Source organism: Linepithema humile, chromosome 3 (genome assembly GCF_040581485.1).
Source record: "Linepithema humile isolate Giens D197 chromosome 3, Lhum_UNIL_v1.0, whole genome shotgun sequence".
Lineage (NCBI taxonomy): Eukaryota > Metazoa > Arthropoda > Insecta > Hymenoptera > Formicidae > Linepithema > Linepithema humile.
Window position 1 is genome coordinate 5,483,319 of NC_090130.1, and position 18,067 is coordinate 5,501,385.

Below are 18,067 nucleotides of genomic sequence, written 5' to 3' on the forward strand. Positions count from 1 at the left end.
AATAAAAAAATCATTAAATGTATTACATTTGTCACAGGTTTTATGTTCATCAAAGCAATAATATTCGATTCAGAAGTCATTTTATTATCTGTATTTCATACATTCTTTTATTTAACAAATTTTTAATCAATTTTAAACATTTTAACATATTTATTGGCATTGTGCTTTATGTAAATGAAGTACATCAGTGAGATAAAGATTATGAATCGTGTTCGTGTCACACGCGGCAGTGACAGGCTGAATATTATTAAGAAAAATATGTACAAAAATATAAAACGGCAAAACGCCGTGCTATAACTAAGTTGATTGTATTCGTTGGACGGCTTTAGCAATCTTATCGTTAATATCTTGGATTGTTATAATAATTTTTAAAACTATTTCGACTATATATATTTCGACGTTAGCACGATTTTTAAAATTTGTACTATATAATGCAGAAAATACAGCACAAATATATTTTTAATATAATAGCTATAGTAAAAATATTTATATAAAATATGTAATTTATTTGTTGTTGATATGTACTTAAGCCAAAGTAAATTGTTAATTTACTGGAAGTTATTGCTTCTTATAAAATCTAATATTAAAATTTTTTATTATTAATCCTTATAAAACAAAATATAAAAAGGCATTTGATTTTATAATAAAATTGTAAAATTGTAAAAACTATAGTATTTCTATTGATACGTTTGATTAATGGAATTTATGATTTCCCTGAAATTCGATGTGTAAAAATAAAAAAAAATAAAAAATCTTAAATAAGTACAAGCAAATCTTTTGAATTGTAAAGACACTTATTGAGAAATCTAGATTATATATATCAAATAAATCAGATCTGTCTGAATCGATAAAGAAATCTTTGGCTAGTTTCTTAAATGACCGTGACCAATGCGTATCGAACGGTTGTTATCAAACCGATTAACAAAAGCATCCAATTTCCATATTGATATGGTGCCGAATTACAACCGTCTTTACTATTACAAGTACAGTACTCCATAAATATATTATACGTTCCAGTTCTCATTAAACAGAACCGCTCGTCACCACCAATCCCTGGTTCTCCCATATAAGCGCAACTACGAAAGTATCTCCATTCACCATGAACTGCAAACAAATTAAACATTTGTAGAAATACGATAATATAATAGTAAAGTTGATGAGACAAATTCATATTTTTGTTACAGCTATATACAAAACATTATAACACTATGCACCTTTTTGCCGAATTTTACGACACATCGTTGCTTTTACATCTTGATATTTTTTAGAGAAATTTAGTCGAGGTTCCTGGTTACAGTCTGTGATGGGTACAGTAGAATTGTCAAACGGATCCGCACACTTCGGATCCGAGTCTGATCTACAGACCCAACATTTGATAGAAAGGCCTAAAAAAATATGATAGCAAGACTTATAAAATCAGAATGATATTCCTAATTGCAATATATATACTTTTTTATTCTAAATGCTATGTTTATTTAAATATTACTTAATACTATACTTGCTTCTGTAAAATGAAGGTTAGAAATATGTTTGTGAAATAAAACTTTTATCAATATTATTACGCAAAATGCTATAAGAGCGCCGATATGTTATACATGCATAAAATATCTGTGTTTTTGATATCGAGCTTACAAAAGGTTATTTAGAGGATAATATAAAAATTAACTTACAACTAAGTATTTTTAAAGTATCCGATTTAATATACCTTCTTGGGCGTAGAAGAAGAAGAGTAGTACAACTACGAGAAAACAAAAACGGTTTCCTATGGCCATTTCGAGAAGAAAGCAAAATACGTTGTTGTTCAGAGAAAACTCTTCACAAGATTCAACGACTCCAAACACACTCTTAATATGTTCTGAATGTCCACGCCTATAATGACACAACTGACCGTGCTGTGGTACCCCTCGCGTTTGACTTATATCGGGTGTCTCAAAAATAAGCAACTCGGAGTAAATTCGTTTGCGTACTCCGATATTATCGAATATCTACTGTCGATTATCGAAGAATTATCGATATAAAAGTATAGAACAATCATGCATATACTACCATTAAAAACTAAAATATTTTTAGTACTTTAAATAAGTTTAATAAAAATATTAATAAATATTTTTGTATTATATTTTAGAAAAAAAGTAGCTAAATTTTTCGAGATTATGTACAATATTACAAACATTATATACGTCTATTCCCATAATTGCTTAATTGTCACAATTAAGTGCTGTATTTGAATCGGTCATTTAGAAGTATTTTATATGAACGAGTAAGTTAATTAAGTAGTTACAAGTTACGCGCATGGCAAATGTGGAAATACATTTTTGTAAAAATATATTATAATACTTTGCTGTAAATGTGTGCACATCTCCAAAACATATATTAATAAAAAATTATAAAATTAATCTAAATATTTGTATATATATATATAAATATTTAGATTATATATATTAGATTATATATATATATATATATATATATATATATATATATAAATATTTAGATTAATTTAGAAAAATATATATATATATATTTATATATTGCGTGATTGCAACAATCGATAATGTTTCTTAAGAAGGCCTTCGAGATATGTACAGTCACGAAAACTTATCCACCGACTACTGATGTTCAACAGTACTGACTGCGTTCCAGCCTGGAACTTCTAAGGTAACGCGCCCGACAGTTGCAACATTCCTTGCTTACCATGTGTTACCAATATATCATAGTACAAATATCTATGTATATCTATCAATAAAATTATTTTATATTAGTATAAATCAAATAAAGCAATAGCATATAAAATATAGAACATATGTCTTCCAATAAATATCGAATATAACAATAAGAACTGGAATTTAAATCATCATCTCAACTTTCTAATTTACTCTTTCTTTCTTTCGGACAAAAAATTTCTCTCAATCAGTATAAAACAGTATAAATAAAATCTGAAAATTTTATTAGCACAAAGATCCATTTTTCATTTATGATGCACAAAAATTAATATCCACAAGTGGCAAAGACTAATGATCCTGAAGTGTATTATGTGGAGTGAATATATAATATGGTTTCTTGCAAAAAACAATTCTCCATAAATTTTAAAAGATCACATTTGCTTTGTTAACGCATATTAGACCAACAATTGCAATTATCAATATTTGTTGGTACTGCCGCGTTACTCTTCGCAGTAGTCATTTCGACTGCATTCAATAATCACAATCGTCAAGATGAAACTCATAGCATTTGTTAGCGCTTTTTTACTTTGTTAATAGTCAAAGACACTTCCCTCCGCTGAATCATCATACAAGTGAAAATATTTTTGCAAATATTTAAAAAAAAGTATTGCAAACATTAAGCACCAAAGACGTACTTCTTATATTTCAAACTTACAATTAGTTGGACAAGCAGACTGAAAAATGTTTTCTATTTTTTGCTGAACAGTGTATTTTAATAAATGAAATGGACATTAATTAACATTATGATATACCCAATTGGAGAAATTATTGAATTTTCTTTAAAGGAAATGATTTCCTTTAAATTTCCTAGACATTATCGATTAAATAACCATTATCGCAAAATTTATGACTGTCGCAATACTGGTGATCATAATAGCACACGTGTTTTATTCAAGTGCAGCGTATTATAACAATGCAGTTAATCTTCGTTACTAGCGCATATTGCGCCATAGATATCTAATCATCATACACGACGTGAGTAATTTTAATCAATGTAATAAGTTTTTTTCTTCAAATGAGTGGGAGGCTTCCGATCTGTTCTCGTGACTCGTAGCAAACTATAGTTCATTTAAGATCTAATAATACAGTTTGTTCTTTTGTACTTTTTCAATAGTTATCTATGATTAGAATAGCGGCCTTAGTCTGAAATTTATCATCAGATAATCTATGTAAACTAAATTATTAATATAAACTAATTAATTAAGTAGTTGTTATCTGCACGTGTGAAAGTTGTTGCACGTGTCAAAATACAAGTTTGTAAAAATGTAATAATAATATAATATTACCTCACTATAGACGTGTATATATATTTCTGAGACATTTAAATAATAATAAATTATAAAATTGGTATAAATATTTGTACATATATTTTTATGTCGTGTGTCAGAAAAGTCAGTAATGTCTGTCTTCGAAGCTCGTTTGATAGTCGCGAAAACTTATCCACCAACTATCGATCTTTAACAGATTCTTGTCGGCATTGAAGAACGCAATCGACAGATGTAACATTCCTTGCTACAAAGTGTTAAACTAAATAAAGAAAATATGCAAAAGACAGAATACCTTTAAATAAATAAATCAATATCAAATATAATGAAAGATAATTTCAGAATCATACATTTCAGCAACATATAAAAAATTATTTTAGTTTATTAACGTTAAAATTGAATTATTTTATATCAATATATTCATATTTAAAACTAGAATACTCAAAATATCTTAAATATCTTTAAAAAGATAAATATAAAATAAATAATACAAATATAACATTAAAATATAATACTACACTGTGCACGTAAATACGTATATGCAACAAGTATTAAAAATAAATAAAATAATTGTCGATCTATTCTTTCTAATTCAGTAATATTTTCAGTTAAATAAGTCTCATATGTATCAGCATAGAACATGGTTCAACGCCTTTACGATCGAGTATAAGAAATAATATATTTTTGAAGAGGCAAGATGTAATTGTGTTACGACGAACACTTGCTTTCTTGGAGATTCAATGCTCTTATGCGTGAAAGTATCTTCTGTTCCCAGCCGCGATTGCTTTCAGAAGTCTGGATCATGAAGCTATGAATCGACTGGAACGTCGAGTGGACCCTGCTCTCTCCCCTTCCCTTACCCAGCATCTTCCAACTATCTGTATCAGTCTGGAAGAAGGGGGCGATCTGGACCCCACGGATCTCATAGCCCGCAGCGAGCGGGATCGGCTCGCTTTCACGGGTGGTCCGCGCCGACAGCCGACGTCCGCGTGTGCAGCCCGTTCCGAGGGAAACATTTGAATGCTATAAATAAATATAAATAAATTGATTTGCCGGCATTAGCATAAGTAGCAAGGGGAGGACCGCGACTTCGACTTCAACGTCTCGCCGCCCGCGTGCACGTCTCAACTCACCGATTCGCTCTATTCCCTTTTCACGTAAGTCTGCACCGGCCAGACATTGATTTATACCGGTGTCCCATCGATTCCCGCGGCATTCACTATCGAATGCTCTTCACCTTAACTTGAAAGGAGCGGAACTTTGGAGTCCAGAAACGGGCATCGGCAATTCCGTCTCCTTTGCTTTCTGGTGAAAATTTATTTGAGTGTATAAAAGTACTCTCTCTTTATATACTGCTATGTGTACTAATAACACATTCGAATTTTTGTTCTCAAGATTTATAGAATCCATTAAATTCAATATCAATTTTAATAAAAAACTTATACTTCTAAATTAAAAACAAAAAAATTAATGCTTGAAAAACACATTTCGTGAAATACATAAAAAATTAAAGTAATGTTTATGTGTTCAAATATCTGTTTCTCTAGAAATTAAGGTATATTTTTCAGTAAAGATGGAAAAGTACATAAAACACAACAATTTTACCATCGCAGGAAAAGTAGAAATGTAACAGTTTAATTACACAAATATTGTATATAGTCCGAATTTTATATTTTAAACTTAACATAATTTTTTATCTTCGATATGCAAAAATTAATATGCGAAATGACAAAGACTAATGATCCTTCAGTGTAATATGTAGATTGGGCAATTACTATCTCTTTCAGCAGAAAACAATTTTCTATAAATATTTTATGCTGTAGCAATTGCAGTCGATATTTGTTGCTGCGTAATTCTTCGCAACCATCAATTCGTATGCACTCAGTCGTTTTTTCCAGTGATATCAAGATGAGACTTATGTGGCAATATCTGTTCGGGATCGCCGCGCTTTTCGGTTTTGTTAAAAATCAAAGAAACTTCTTCTTACCGAGCAATCATACGGGCGAAGAAATTTTCGCAAATATTTTAAGTGAAGTATTGCAAACATCACGCACCAAAGACATTATCATCCTACTTCAAAACTCATCGTTGGATAAGCAGGCGAATGATATTCTCAGTCAAATATCAGCGACGACAACAAGACGTGTACCAACGCTTCAAGTAAACGCGGATCGTAAAGAGCAAGAGTTTCAGATTTCCTCCTGCACAATGTCACGCGATCTAATCATGTATATCTACATTTCAGAGCAAGAGCCAGATATTATCAAAGGAGCACTAATAGCCGCCGATATTAGATATTTCGTATACAACCAAGTCCGGCCTAAAGTACTGATACTCATGATACTTCGTCAATCATCTCGACATATTACAACGCTCTTCCGAGCAATGTGGTCGAGGAAAATTCTTGACACGATTGTCGTGGAGTACTCGAGATCGAAGTACTCCGCCGAGTATTCTACGATCATCCATCGATACAATCCATTCAACGACAGCCATACAATAGAACCTTATTCTGCGCAAATTACATGGTTCACAGATAATTTTCCAAATATGCAGGGTTACCCATTCGTTTATGCCTTTATGCACCACCCTCCGTACAGCGATATTGCATCAACATTCACAGAAAAAAAAGTAAGAGGCGTGGATAAAATTCAGAGTGAGACTCTGGCAGATAAAATGAATTTCACCGGTGTAATTAAAATATTGCCAAATGATATACCAATTATACGTTATACCAATAATACTGCAAGTGGTCTTATTCCTGACATAGCCACTGGAAAATACGACGCTCTTCTGACCACAATGCCAATGATAAAAAATGTACACACTATAAGTCCACTTCAACAATACGGCTATCCTCTACTAATCGAGAATTGGTGCATCGTGGTGCCTAAATTACCCAAGCAAAATTTCAACGGCAACGCTGTGATCAAATTATTTCTTATAAATTTTTCAATCGTAGGAATCTTCTGGATTTGTTCGCGATTAATGAAATTCAACCCAAACAGATGGCATCCCCTAAAAATCATCGGTATGATGTTGGCAACGTCATTACCACCTGCACCCAGGACATTTCGTGAACGTCTCATTTTTCTCAGCATTCTTGCTGTCTACGCGTGCTACTCTTCTACTCTTTTCATCGAGTTAACAAGCACTAATTTAGAAGGCAATCGTTACGTTCAATTTAACAGTCTTCAAGATGTAATAGATTCCGATTTGTTGTTAATGGTACATTATGTTATATTGAACGTCACTCGCGAAAACAACAACGATTTTGAACAGCATTTTCAAAAATCGGATAAGAAAATAGTAAGCATTTCTCAGTCGAGCTTCTGCCTTGAATATATATCGATATATCGGAACGCCTCCTGCCTTACGTACGATATTTTCGCTAAACTGGCCGCAGTCAGACACATGCAAAATGGTGAGACTACGATAATGATAACGGATATTTGTTATTTATCACCGCCAGTTAGTTACATGTTTCCGGAAGAATCTCCTTACGTCAAGCGCATCAACGACATAGTACTAATGCTCGCCGAAGGAGGTATTAGTGATAAATGGTCTCGCGACTATCTACGCAACGAGACACGGGAGTCGAGATTTCAAATAAATCGACATAAAACGGATTTTATGTATATCAGTATATTCTATTCGATAATTTACATATTAATCACGGGATACTCAATCTCTGTTCTTGTTTTCATCAGCGAACTAATTTGGAAATATGTCAACATTAACTTAAATTTATGTTAATTTTACTCATATGTTTGCAGCTCAAGAACAATTTTATGATGCATAAACAAAGATAAATCAATTGAAATATATGAGACTGTTGTCAAAAAGTTTGCTTGTATTTAAAAACAATGCAAATGTGCATACATTAATGTTGTAAAATGTGCAATTGAAAAAATGATTCATTCATGATATAGATTAAATAAAAATTACCGCAATATTTATAATTATCGTGATACCAGAGACAAGCATGTTTGATTCGCGTTTTGAGCATTACGCATTTCTTTTTTCAAACATTGGAAATATTTCCAAAAATCACAATAAAATAACACACATAAAATAAAAAACAAATTATAATATCAAATAAACTTTTCTGTTAGCAAAAACTTTATTTTTTATTTTTGATAAGAAAGTATTAATAATTGTAAGTGACAAAGATTAATGATCCTTAAAAGTGTGTTACAAGTCAAGTGAGTAATATATTATCCTGCAAAAAGTATTTCTTTGTAAATAAGTTACGAAGTCATATTTGCTTTGTTCATGCACACTATACAGTATTTGCAGGTGTCAGTACTAGCCGCCGTGTTACATTTAGCAGTTGTCATTTTTATTGCGTTCAATAATCATTGTTGTTTCCTTCTGACATTATCAAAATGAAACTCATGTGGCGGCATTTGTCCTGCATTATCGTACTTATTTGCTTTGTTAAATGTCAGAAGCACTTTTCTCTAGTGAACAATCATTCAAGTGAAGACATTTTCATAGATATCTTAAACAAAGTACTGCATACATCAGGCGCCAAAGACGCTTTTCTTATACTTCGAGACTCATTGCTAGACAAACAAACGCATAATATTCTGGATAAGATATCTGCGGCGGTAATAAAACGCGTATCGACTCTTTACGTAAACGCAGACTGTACACAACAAGAGTTACTTATTTCTTCCTCACGTAAATTAGTCGTGTATATCTATTTCTCGAAACAGGAGCCGAATTTCATCGAAAGCAAAGTAATAGCTGAAGATACGAGACGTTTTGTGTACAACTACGTCCGACCCAAAATACTGATACTCATGATACTTCGTCAATCGTCTCGAAATCTCACAACGCTTTTCCAAGCAATGTGGTCAAGGAAAATTCTTGACACGATTGTCGTGGAGTACTGCAGATCAAAGTGCTCCACCAAGTATTCTACGATCATCCATCGATACAATCCATTCACTGACAGCCATACAACAGAACCTTATTCAACGCACACTACATGGTTCACAGATAATTTTCCAAATATGCAGGGTTACCCACTCAGTTATGCATTTCTACACCGGCCTCCATATAGTGAGCTTATATTTACATTGACGGGAGAAGAGATTAAAGGCGTGGACAAAATCCTGAGTGAGACTCTGGCAGATAAAATGAATTTCACCGGAGTTATTAAAATTTTGCCAAATAATATGCCAATTATTGATCAGATGCTTAATGGCACTTTATATGGTGTTTTTCCTGACATAGCCGCTGGAAAATATGACGCTCTTCTTACCACAATGCCAAGAGTGGGAAATATTGGAACTTTTCGACCATATCATCAATATGCTTATCCCCTATTTATCGAAAATTGGTGCGTCGTAGTACCCAAATTAGCCAAACAGAATTTCAACAGCAATGCTGTAATCAGGTTGTTTCTTATAAATTTCTTGATCGTTGGAATCTTCTGGCTTTGTTCGCGATTAATGAAATTCAACCCAAACAGATGGCATCCCATAAAAATCATCGGTATGATATTGGCCACGTCTTTACCACCAGCTCCCACAACATTTCGTGAACGACTCATCTATTTCAGCGTTCTTACTGTCTATGCGTGCTACTCTTCAATTCTTTTTGTTGAATTGACAAGCACTAATTTAGAGAGCAATCGTTATGTTCAGTTTAATAGTCTTCAAGATGTAATAGATTCCGATTTAGTGTTAATGGTACAGCATCTTATGTTAAAGGTCACCCGCCAATCCAACAACGACTTTGAACAGCAATTTCGTAAATTTAGCAAAAAAATAATAAACATTCCTCACACGCACATCTGTCTTCAAGATTTATTAATTCACCGGAACATCTCCTGCTTTATGCAAGACAATTTGTTTAAATTAGTCGCAGTCAATAACATGCAAAACGGTGAGACTACGATAATGATGACCAAAATTTGCTATCTAAAGCCGCAAGGTGCTTATATTTTTCCGGAAGAAACGCCGTATGTCAAACGCATTAGTGATATTGTCTTAATGCTTGCCGAAGGAGGTATTTACGATAAGTGGTATCGCGACTATCTATGGAACGAGACGCAAGAGTCGACCTTTCAGATGAATCGACAGCAAACGGATTTTGAGTACGTAAGCATATTCAGATCGATTATCTACATCTTGATAATGGGATATTCAATTTCCGCTTTCATTTTCATCAGCGAGTTAGTTTGGAAATATATCAAATTAACTTGAATCTACGTCGATAAATTTATAGCCAAAGAACAATTTAAAAAAATATGAACAATGATAAATCGTACAATTGAAATGAACGAAACCGTAGTCAAGAAATTTGCACGTATTTGAAAAAATTAGAAATCAGCATATATTAATATAACTAAATGTTTAAATAGAAAATTGATTTATTCAAAATAACAGTATAGATTAAATAGAAATTGCCGCAAAAATAATAATTATTGTGATATTGTGGACCATAATGACAGACATGCTTGATTGACGTCCCGAGTATTACGCATTTCTTTGTTTAAGAACTGGAAGATGTCCTTGAATCAACATAAAATAATATAGATAAATTAAAGTACAATATGAAACAAAACTACGAAATTCAATTCAATTAGCAAAAAACTTTATATTTTCATTTTTGATGAAAAAAAATTAATATCCGTAAGTGACAAAAATAAATGATCTTCAAGTATGTTACGAAAGTCAAGCAAGTAATATATTTTCTTGCAAAAAGCAACTTTTTATAAATATATTAACAAACCATATTTGTGCTTTCACACATATTCAAGCAGCAGTTATAGTTATTAATACTAGCCGTCGTGTTACGCATCGCAGTTGTCATTCCGATTGTATTCAATGACCACTGTCGTTTCATTCCAACATCACCAAAATGAAATTTATGTGGCAGTATTTATTCTGCATTATCGTGCTTTTTTGCTTCGTTCAGAGTAGCAAGTACTTTCCTCTGATCGACAATCATTCAAGTAAAGACAATTTTGTAGATATCTTAAGTGAAGTATTACAAACATCGTGCGCCAAAGACTCTTTGCTTATACTTCAAGACTCATTGTTAGACAAACAAACGCATAATATTCTGGATAAAATATCTGTGGCGATAATCAAACACGTACCGACTCTTTATGTAATCGCAAACTGTACACAACAAGAGTTACCGATTTCTTCCTCACGTAATTTAGTCGTGTATATCTACTTCTCGAAACAAGAGCCGAATTTCGTCGAAAGCAAAGAAATAGCTGAAAATACGAGACGTTTTGTGTACAACTACGTCCGACCTAAAATATTGTTACTCATGATACTTCGACAATCATCTCAAAATCTCACAACGCTCTTCCATGCAATGTGGTCGAGAAAAATTCTTGACACGATTGTCGTGGAGTACTCCAGATCAAAGTGCTACGCCGAGTATTCAACGATCATCCATCGATACAGTCCATTCACAGATCGCCATACTGTGGAACCTTATTCTACGCACATTACATGGTTCACAGATAATTTTCCAAATATGCAGGGTTACCCATTTAGTTATGTCTTTATATATCGGCCTCCGTATAGTGATTTTAAATTGACATTGACGGGAGTAGAGATTAAAGGCGTGGACAAAATACTGAGTGAGACCCTGGCAAATAAAATGAATTTCACCGGGATTTTTAAAATATTGCCAAGAAGTACGTCAATCTTTAATCTGATGCCTAATAACACTGTATATGGTATCATACCTGACGTAATTGCTGGAAAATACGACGCTCTTTTAACTTTGATGCCAAGAGTAAAAAATGTGTTTAAGTTCCGATTACATCATCAATTTACCTACCCCGTATTAATCGAGAATTGGTGCATCGTAGCACCCAAATTGGTCAAAAAGAATTTCAACAACGACGCTATGATCAAATTATTTCTTATAATTTTCTCGATCGTAGGAATCTTTTGGCTGTGCTCACGATTAATGAAATTCAATCTAAATAGATGGCATCCCCTAAAAATCATTGGTATGATGTTGGCCATGTCTTTACCAACAGTTCCCATACCATTCCGGGAACGACTCATTTATCTCAGCGTTCTTATTGTTTATGCGTGCTACTCTCCGGTTTTTTTCACTGAGTTGACAAGCACTAATTTAATAAGCAATCATTATGTTCAATTTAACAGTCTTCAAGATGTAATAGATTCCGATTTGGTGATAATGATGCATCCTCTTAATGTTAACACCACCCGCCGATACAACAGTGACTTCGAAGAGCAATTTCGTAAATCTGACAACAAAATATTAACCTATACTGACTGGAGCATGTGTTTTAAAGATTTATTAATACACCGGAACGCTACCTGCCATATACACGACACTTTTGCTAAACTTGCCGCAGTTAACAACATGCAAAATGGCGAGACTACGTTAATAATTACCAAACTTTGTTATCAATCACCGCGAGCTGCATATATGTTTCCAAAAGAATCGCCTTATGTCAAGCGCATTAGCAATATAATTCTAATGCTCGTCGAAACAGGTTTATACGATAAGTGGTATCGCGACTACCTACGAAACGAAACGCGAGAGTCGACTTCTCAGATAAATGGACAGCAAACGGATTTTATGTACGTCAGCATATTCACTTCCTTAATCTACATTTTGATAACGGGATACTCAATTTCTGCTTTGGTTTTCATCGGCGAGCTAATTTGGAAAGATTTAGAACATAACTTGAATCTATGTTAATTTGTTGAAGAATAATCGGCAATTTCGTCTCCTTTGGTTTTTCGTGAAAATTAATTAAGGAGTATAACAGTATTTTCTCTATATATGCTGTTATGTGTACTAATAGCACATTCGTATTTTTGCTCTTGAGTTCCAGATTTATAAAATGCATTAAATTTAATATTACTTTCTATAAAAAGCTCATACATTTTAATAAATAACACAAAAAATAATGCTTGCAAAACGGATTTCATGAAATACATTAAAAATTTACACATTTTAAAAAAAGGTAATATTTATGTATTCAAACATTTGTTTTTCTAGAAATTAAGATAAATTTATCAGTAAAGATGGAATAATACATATAAATATTATACAACAATTTTACCATCGCGGGAAAAATAGAAACGTAATGGTATAATTATATAATACAAATACTGTATGCACTGAAAACCTTTTATTTTAAATTTATATTAGCACAATTTCGTTCTTTATCTTAGATATGTAGGAATCAATATGCAAAGTGACAAAGACTAATGATCCTTAAGTTTATTATGTAGATTGGGCAATTACTATCTCTTTCAGCAGAAAACAATTTTCCATAAATATTTTATGCTGCAGTAATTGCAGTTGTCGATATTTGTTGCGGCCTTACTCTTCGCAACCGTCAATTCACATGCACTCAACAGAGTTGTATTTTTTCTGGCGTCATCAAGATGAGACTCATGTGGCGATATCTATTGTGGATCACGCTTTTCGGTTTTATTAAAAACCGACGACACTTTAATCAAAGACACTTCTTTCTACGAAGCAATCATTCGTGCGAAGAAATTTTCGCGAATATTTTAAGTGAAGTATTGCAAACATCACGCGCCAAAGACACTCTCATCATACTTCGAAAGTCATCGATGGACAAGCAAGCAAATGATATTCTCACAAAAATATCCGCGACGACAACCAAACGCGTACCAACGCTTTATGTAAACGTGAATCGTACAGAGCAAGAGTTTCAAGTTTCGTCCTCACATGATTTAGTCGTATATATCTATGTCTCGGTACGAGAGCCGGATTACGTCGAAAGTAAGCTTATAGCTGAAGATACAAGACGTTTTGTGTACAACTACGTCCGACCAAAAATACTGATACTCATGATACTTCGTCAATCGTCTCGAAATCTCACAACGCTCTTCCAAGCAATGTGGTCGAGAAAAATTTTTGACACGATTGTCGTAGAGTATTCCACATCAAAGTGCTCCGCCAAGTATTCTGCGATCATCCATCGATACAACCCATTCACCAACAATCATATAATAGAATCTTATTCAACGCACACTACATGGTTCACAGATAATTTTCCAAATATGCAGGGTTACCCACTCGTCTATGCCTTTTTGCATCGGAATCCATATAGCAATCTCATATTAACATTGACGGGAGATGATATTAAAGGGGTGGACAAAATCCTAAGTAAAACCCTGGCGGATAAAATGAATTTTACTGCGATTATTAAAGTATTGCCAAAAGATATGCCAATTCTTCATCTGATGCCTAATAACACTCCATATGGTATCATTCTTGATGTAGCCGCTGGAAAATACGACGCTCTTCTGACCACGATGCCAATATTGGGAAATGTGTTGAATAATGTTGAAACACAAGAGCAATATGCATACCCTCTATTTATCGAGAATTGGTGCGTCGTAGTACCCAAATTGGCCAAACAAAATTTCAATACCAACGCGGTGATCAGATTATTTCTTATAAATTTCTCGATCGTAGGAATCTTTTGGCTGTGTTCACGATTAATGAAATTCAACCCAAACAAATGGCATCCTCTAAAAATCATCGGTATGATGTTGGCCACGTCTTTACCGCCAGCTCCCAAAACATTTCGTGAGCGGCTCATCTATTTCAACGTTCTTACTGTCTATGCGTGCTACTCTTCAATTCTTTTTGTTGAATTGACAAGTACTAATTTAGACACCAATCGTTATATTCAATTTAATAGTCTTCAAGATGTAATAGATTCCGATTTGGTGTTAATGATACATTATCTTACGTTGATCATTACCCGCCGATCCAACAGTGACTTCGAAGAGCAATTTCGCAAATCTGACAAAAAAATATTAAACGTTACTGACTTACGCATCTGTCTCAAAGATTTATTAATACACCGGAACGCCTCCTGCCTTATTAACGACAATTTGGCTAAACTCACCGCTGTCAAGAACATGCAGAATGGCGAGACTACGATAATGATGACCGAACTTTGTTATCTATCACCGCCAGTTTCTTATGTGTTTCCGAAAGAATCGCCTTACGCCAAGCACATCAGCGATATAGTGTTAATGCTCGTCGAAGGTGGTTTCCGCGATAAATGGTATCGCGACTTCCTATGGAACGAGACGCAGAAGCCGACTGTTCAGATAAGTCAACACCAAACGAATTTTATGTATGTCGGCATATTCGATTTGATATTCTACGTTCTGATAACGGGATACTCAATTTCCACCTTTGCTTTCATTGGCGAGATAATTTGGAAATATATCAACATTAACTTCAATCTATGTTAATTAATTTATAGTTCAGAAACAATTTAAAAAAGTATAAACAATGATAAATCGTATAATTGAAGTGAATAAAATTATAGTCAAGAAATTAGCACATATTTGAAAAAATTGAAAATCAGCATTAATATTAATAAAAATTTCATCAGAAAATTGATTTATTCAAAATAACAGTAGAGATTAATCAGAAATTGCTACAAAAATTATAATTATCTTGATATTGTGGACCAAAATGACAGACATGCTTGATTCACGTACCAAACATTACGCACTTTTTTTCCAAAAACTGGAAGATATTCTTGAATCAAAATAATAAAAGATAATAAAATAATAAAATAATAAAAGATAAATTAAAGAACGAACTGAACCGAAAGTACGAAATTCAATTCTATTAGCAAGAAACTTTATATTTTCATTTTTGATGAAAAAAAATTAATATCCGTAAATGACAAAGATTAATGATCTTTAAAAGTATGTTACAGAAGTCAAGCAAGTAATATATTTTCTTGCAAAAAGCAACTCTTCATAAATATGTTAGCAAATCATATTTGTGCTTTAACGTTATAAAGCAACACTTATAGTTATTAATGCTAGTCGTCGTGTTACGCACCGCAGTTATCATTTCGATTGCATTCAATGACCACTGTTGTTTCAACATCACCAAAATGAAATTTATGCGGCATTTGCTCTGCACTATCGTGCTTTTTTGCTTCGTTGAGAGTTACAAGCACTTTATTCAAGTGAGCAATCATTCAAGCAAAGACAATTTCGTCGATATTTTAAAGGAAGTATTACAAACATCGCGCGCCAAAGACGCTTTGCTTATACTTCGAGACTCATTGTTAGACAAGCAAATACATAATATTCTGGATAAAATATCTGTGGCGATAATCAAACGCGTATCAACTCTTTACGTAAACGCGGACCGTACAGAACAAGAGTTACAGATTTCTTCTTCACGTAATTTAGTCGTGTATATCTATGTCTCGAAACAAGAGCCAAATTTCATCAAAAGCAAGGTTATAGCTGAAGATACAAGACGTTTTGTGCACAACTACGTCCGACCCAAAATACTGATACTCATGATACTTCGTCGATCGTCTCGAAATTTCACAACGCTCTTCCAAGCAATGTGGTCGAGAAAAATTCTTGATACGATTGTCGTGGAGTACTCCAGATCAAAGTGCTACGCCGAGTATTCAACGATCATCCATCGATACAATCCATTCACAGATTGCCACACTGTAGAACCTTATTCTACGCACATTACATGGTTCACAGATAATTTTCCAAATATGCAGGGTTACCCATTTGGTTATGCCTTTATGTACCGGCCTCCGTATAGTGATTTTAAATTGACATTGACGGGAGTAGAGATTAAAGGCGTGGACAAAATACTGAGTGAAACCCTGGCAGATAAAATGAATTATACCGGAATGATTAAAATAGTACCAAAAAATGTGCCATTTCTAAATAAGAGGCCTAATGGCACTGTATATGGTATCATACCTGAAGTAGCTGCTGGAAAATACGACGCTCTTCTGACTACCACGGCAATGATAAAAAATATATACCCTATAAGTCCACTTCAACAATATAGCTATCCTCTATTAATCGACAATTGGTGCGTCGTAGCACCCAAATTGGTCAAAAAGAATATGAACAGCAACTCTGTGATCAATTTATTTGTTATAAATTTCTCGATCGTAGGAATCTTCTGGTTGTGTTCACGATTAATGAAATTCAATCCAAGCAGATGGCATCCCCTAAATATCATCAGTATGATATTGGCCACGTCTTTACCGCCAGCTCCCACAACATTTCGTGAGCGACTCATCTATCTCAGCGTACTAACTGTCTACGCGTGCTACTCTTCGGTTCTTTTCATTGAGTTGACAAGCACTAATGTAAAGGGCAATCGTTATGTTGAATTTAACAATCTTCAGGACGTAATAGATGCTGATTTGACGTTAATGGTGCATCTTGAAACGTTGAAAGTCATTCGACGAGACGACATCGACTTCGAACAACAGTTTCGTATATCCAGCAAAAAAATATTAAACGTTACTCAGCTGGATATCTGCCTTCAAGATTTATTAATTTACCAGAACGTTTCCTGTCTTTTAACCGATAGTTTGGCTAAACTTGTCGCTGTTAGCAACATGCAAAATGGTGAGACTACGATAATGATGACTGAACTTTGTTATATATCATCGTCACTTTCATATATGTTTCCAAAAGAATCGCCTTACGTCAAGCGCATCAGCAATATAATCCTGATGCTCGTCGAAGGGGGTTTTCGTGATAAGTGGTATCGCGACTTCCTACGAAACGAGACACGAGAGTCGACTTTTCAGTCAAATAGACATCAAATGGATTCTATGTATGTCAACATATTCAATTCTCTAATCTACATTCTGATAACGGGATACTCAATTTCTGTTTTTGTTTTTATTGGCGAGTTAATTTCGAAATATGTCGACATTAATTTGAATCTATGTCAATTAATTTATAGCTGAAGAACAATATTGAAAAGTATGAACAATAATAAATAATATAATTGGAATTAATAAATCTGTTGTCAAGAATTTTGCACGTATTTGAAAAAAATTAAAAATCATCATAAATTAATATTAATAAGTATTTAATCAGAAAATTGATTTATTTAAAATAACAGTATAGATTAAACAGAAATTGCCGTAAAAATTATAATTATCGTGACATTGTGGACTATAATGACAGACATGTACAGACATTCACGTACCGAGCATTACACACTTCTTTTCTAAGAAGTTTTCTAAGAAGTTTTCTAAGA

The 18,067-nt window shown here is 33.4% G+C and overlaps 4 protein-coding genes across 4 annotated transcripts; 3 read left to right on the forward strand and 1 right to left on the reverse strand.

Annotated features, from left to right (window-relative positions):
- Window positions 1-63: 63 nt before the first annotated feature.
- On the reverse strand, window positions 64-1,929 carry crok (crooked). Its single transcript, XM_012374604.2, has 3 exons — window positions 1,706-1,929; window positions 1,215-1,385; window positions 64-1,104 (listed from the first exon to the last, which is right to left on the reverse strand). Exons 1-3 carry the CDS (start codon window positions 1,770-1,772, stop codon window positions 872-874), a joined length of 471 nt encoding a protein of 156 aa, XP_012230027.1. The 5' UTR covers window positions 1,773-1,929; the 3' UTR covers window positions 64-871.
- Window positions 1,930-5,896: 3,967 nt separating this feature from the next.
- On the forward strand, window positions 5,897-7,937 carry LOC136998676 (uncharacterized). Its single transcript, XM_067351760.1, has one exon. It carries the CDS (start codon window positions 5,897-5,899, stop codon window positions 7,742-7,744), a length of 1,848 nt encoding a protein of 615 aa, XP_067207861.1. The 3' UTR covers window positions 7,745-7,937.
- A 3,395-nt stretch (window positions 7,938-11,332) lies between these two features.
- Window positions 11,333-12,883, forward strand: LOC136998678 (uncharacterized). Its single transcript, XM_067351761.1, has one exon. The coding sequence runs from the start codon at window positions 11,333-11,335 to the stop codon at window positions 12,704-12,706; it is 1,374 nt and encodes a 457-aa protein (XP_067207862.1). The 3' UTR covers window positions 12,707-12,883.
- Window positions 12,884-16,382: 3,499 nt separating this feature from the next.
- LOC136998540 (uncharacterized) lies at window positions 16,383-17,905 on the forward strand. Its single transcript, XM_067351330.1, has one exon. It carries the CDS (start codon window positions 16,383-16,385, stop codon window positions 17,769-17,771), a length of 1,389 nt encoding a protein of 462 aa, XP_067207431.1. The 3' UTR covers window positions 17,772-17,905.
- Window positions 17,906-18,067: the final 162 nt, after the last annotated feature.

Bases quoted from the DNA above. Each gene is read 5' to 3' on its own strand.
- crok (XM_012374604.2), bottom strand. From the start codon at position 1,772: ATGGCCATAGGAAACCGTTTTTGTTTTCTCGTAGTTGTACTACTCTTC. The intron at 1,386-1,705 runs GTATATTAAATC...ATATTTTTTTAG, and splicing joins CTTCTTCTACGCCCAAGAAG to GCCTTTCTATCAAATGTTGG. The intron at 1,105-1,214 runs GTGCATAGTGTT...ATTTGTTTGCAG, and splicing joins TCGTAAAATTCGGCAAAAAG to TTCATGGTGAATGGAGATAC.
- LOC136998676 (XM_067351760.1), top strand. From the start codon at position 5,897: ATGAGACTTATGTGGCAATATCTGTTCGGGATCGCCGCGCTTTTCGGT.
- LOC136998678 (XM_067351761.1), top strand. From the start codon at position 11,333: ATGTGGTCGAGAAAAATTCTTGACACGATTGTCGTGGAGTACTCCAGA.
- LOC136998540 (XM_067351330.1), top strand. From the start codon at position 16,383: ATGTGGTCGAGAAAAATTCTTGATACGATTGTCGTGGAGTACTCCAGA.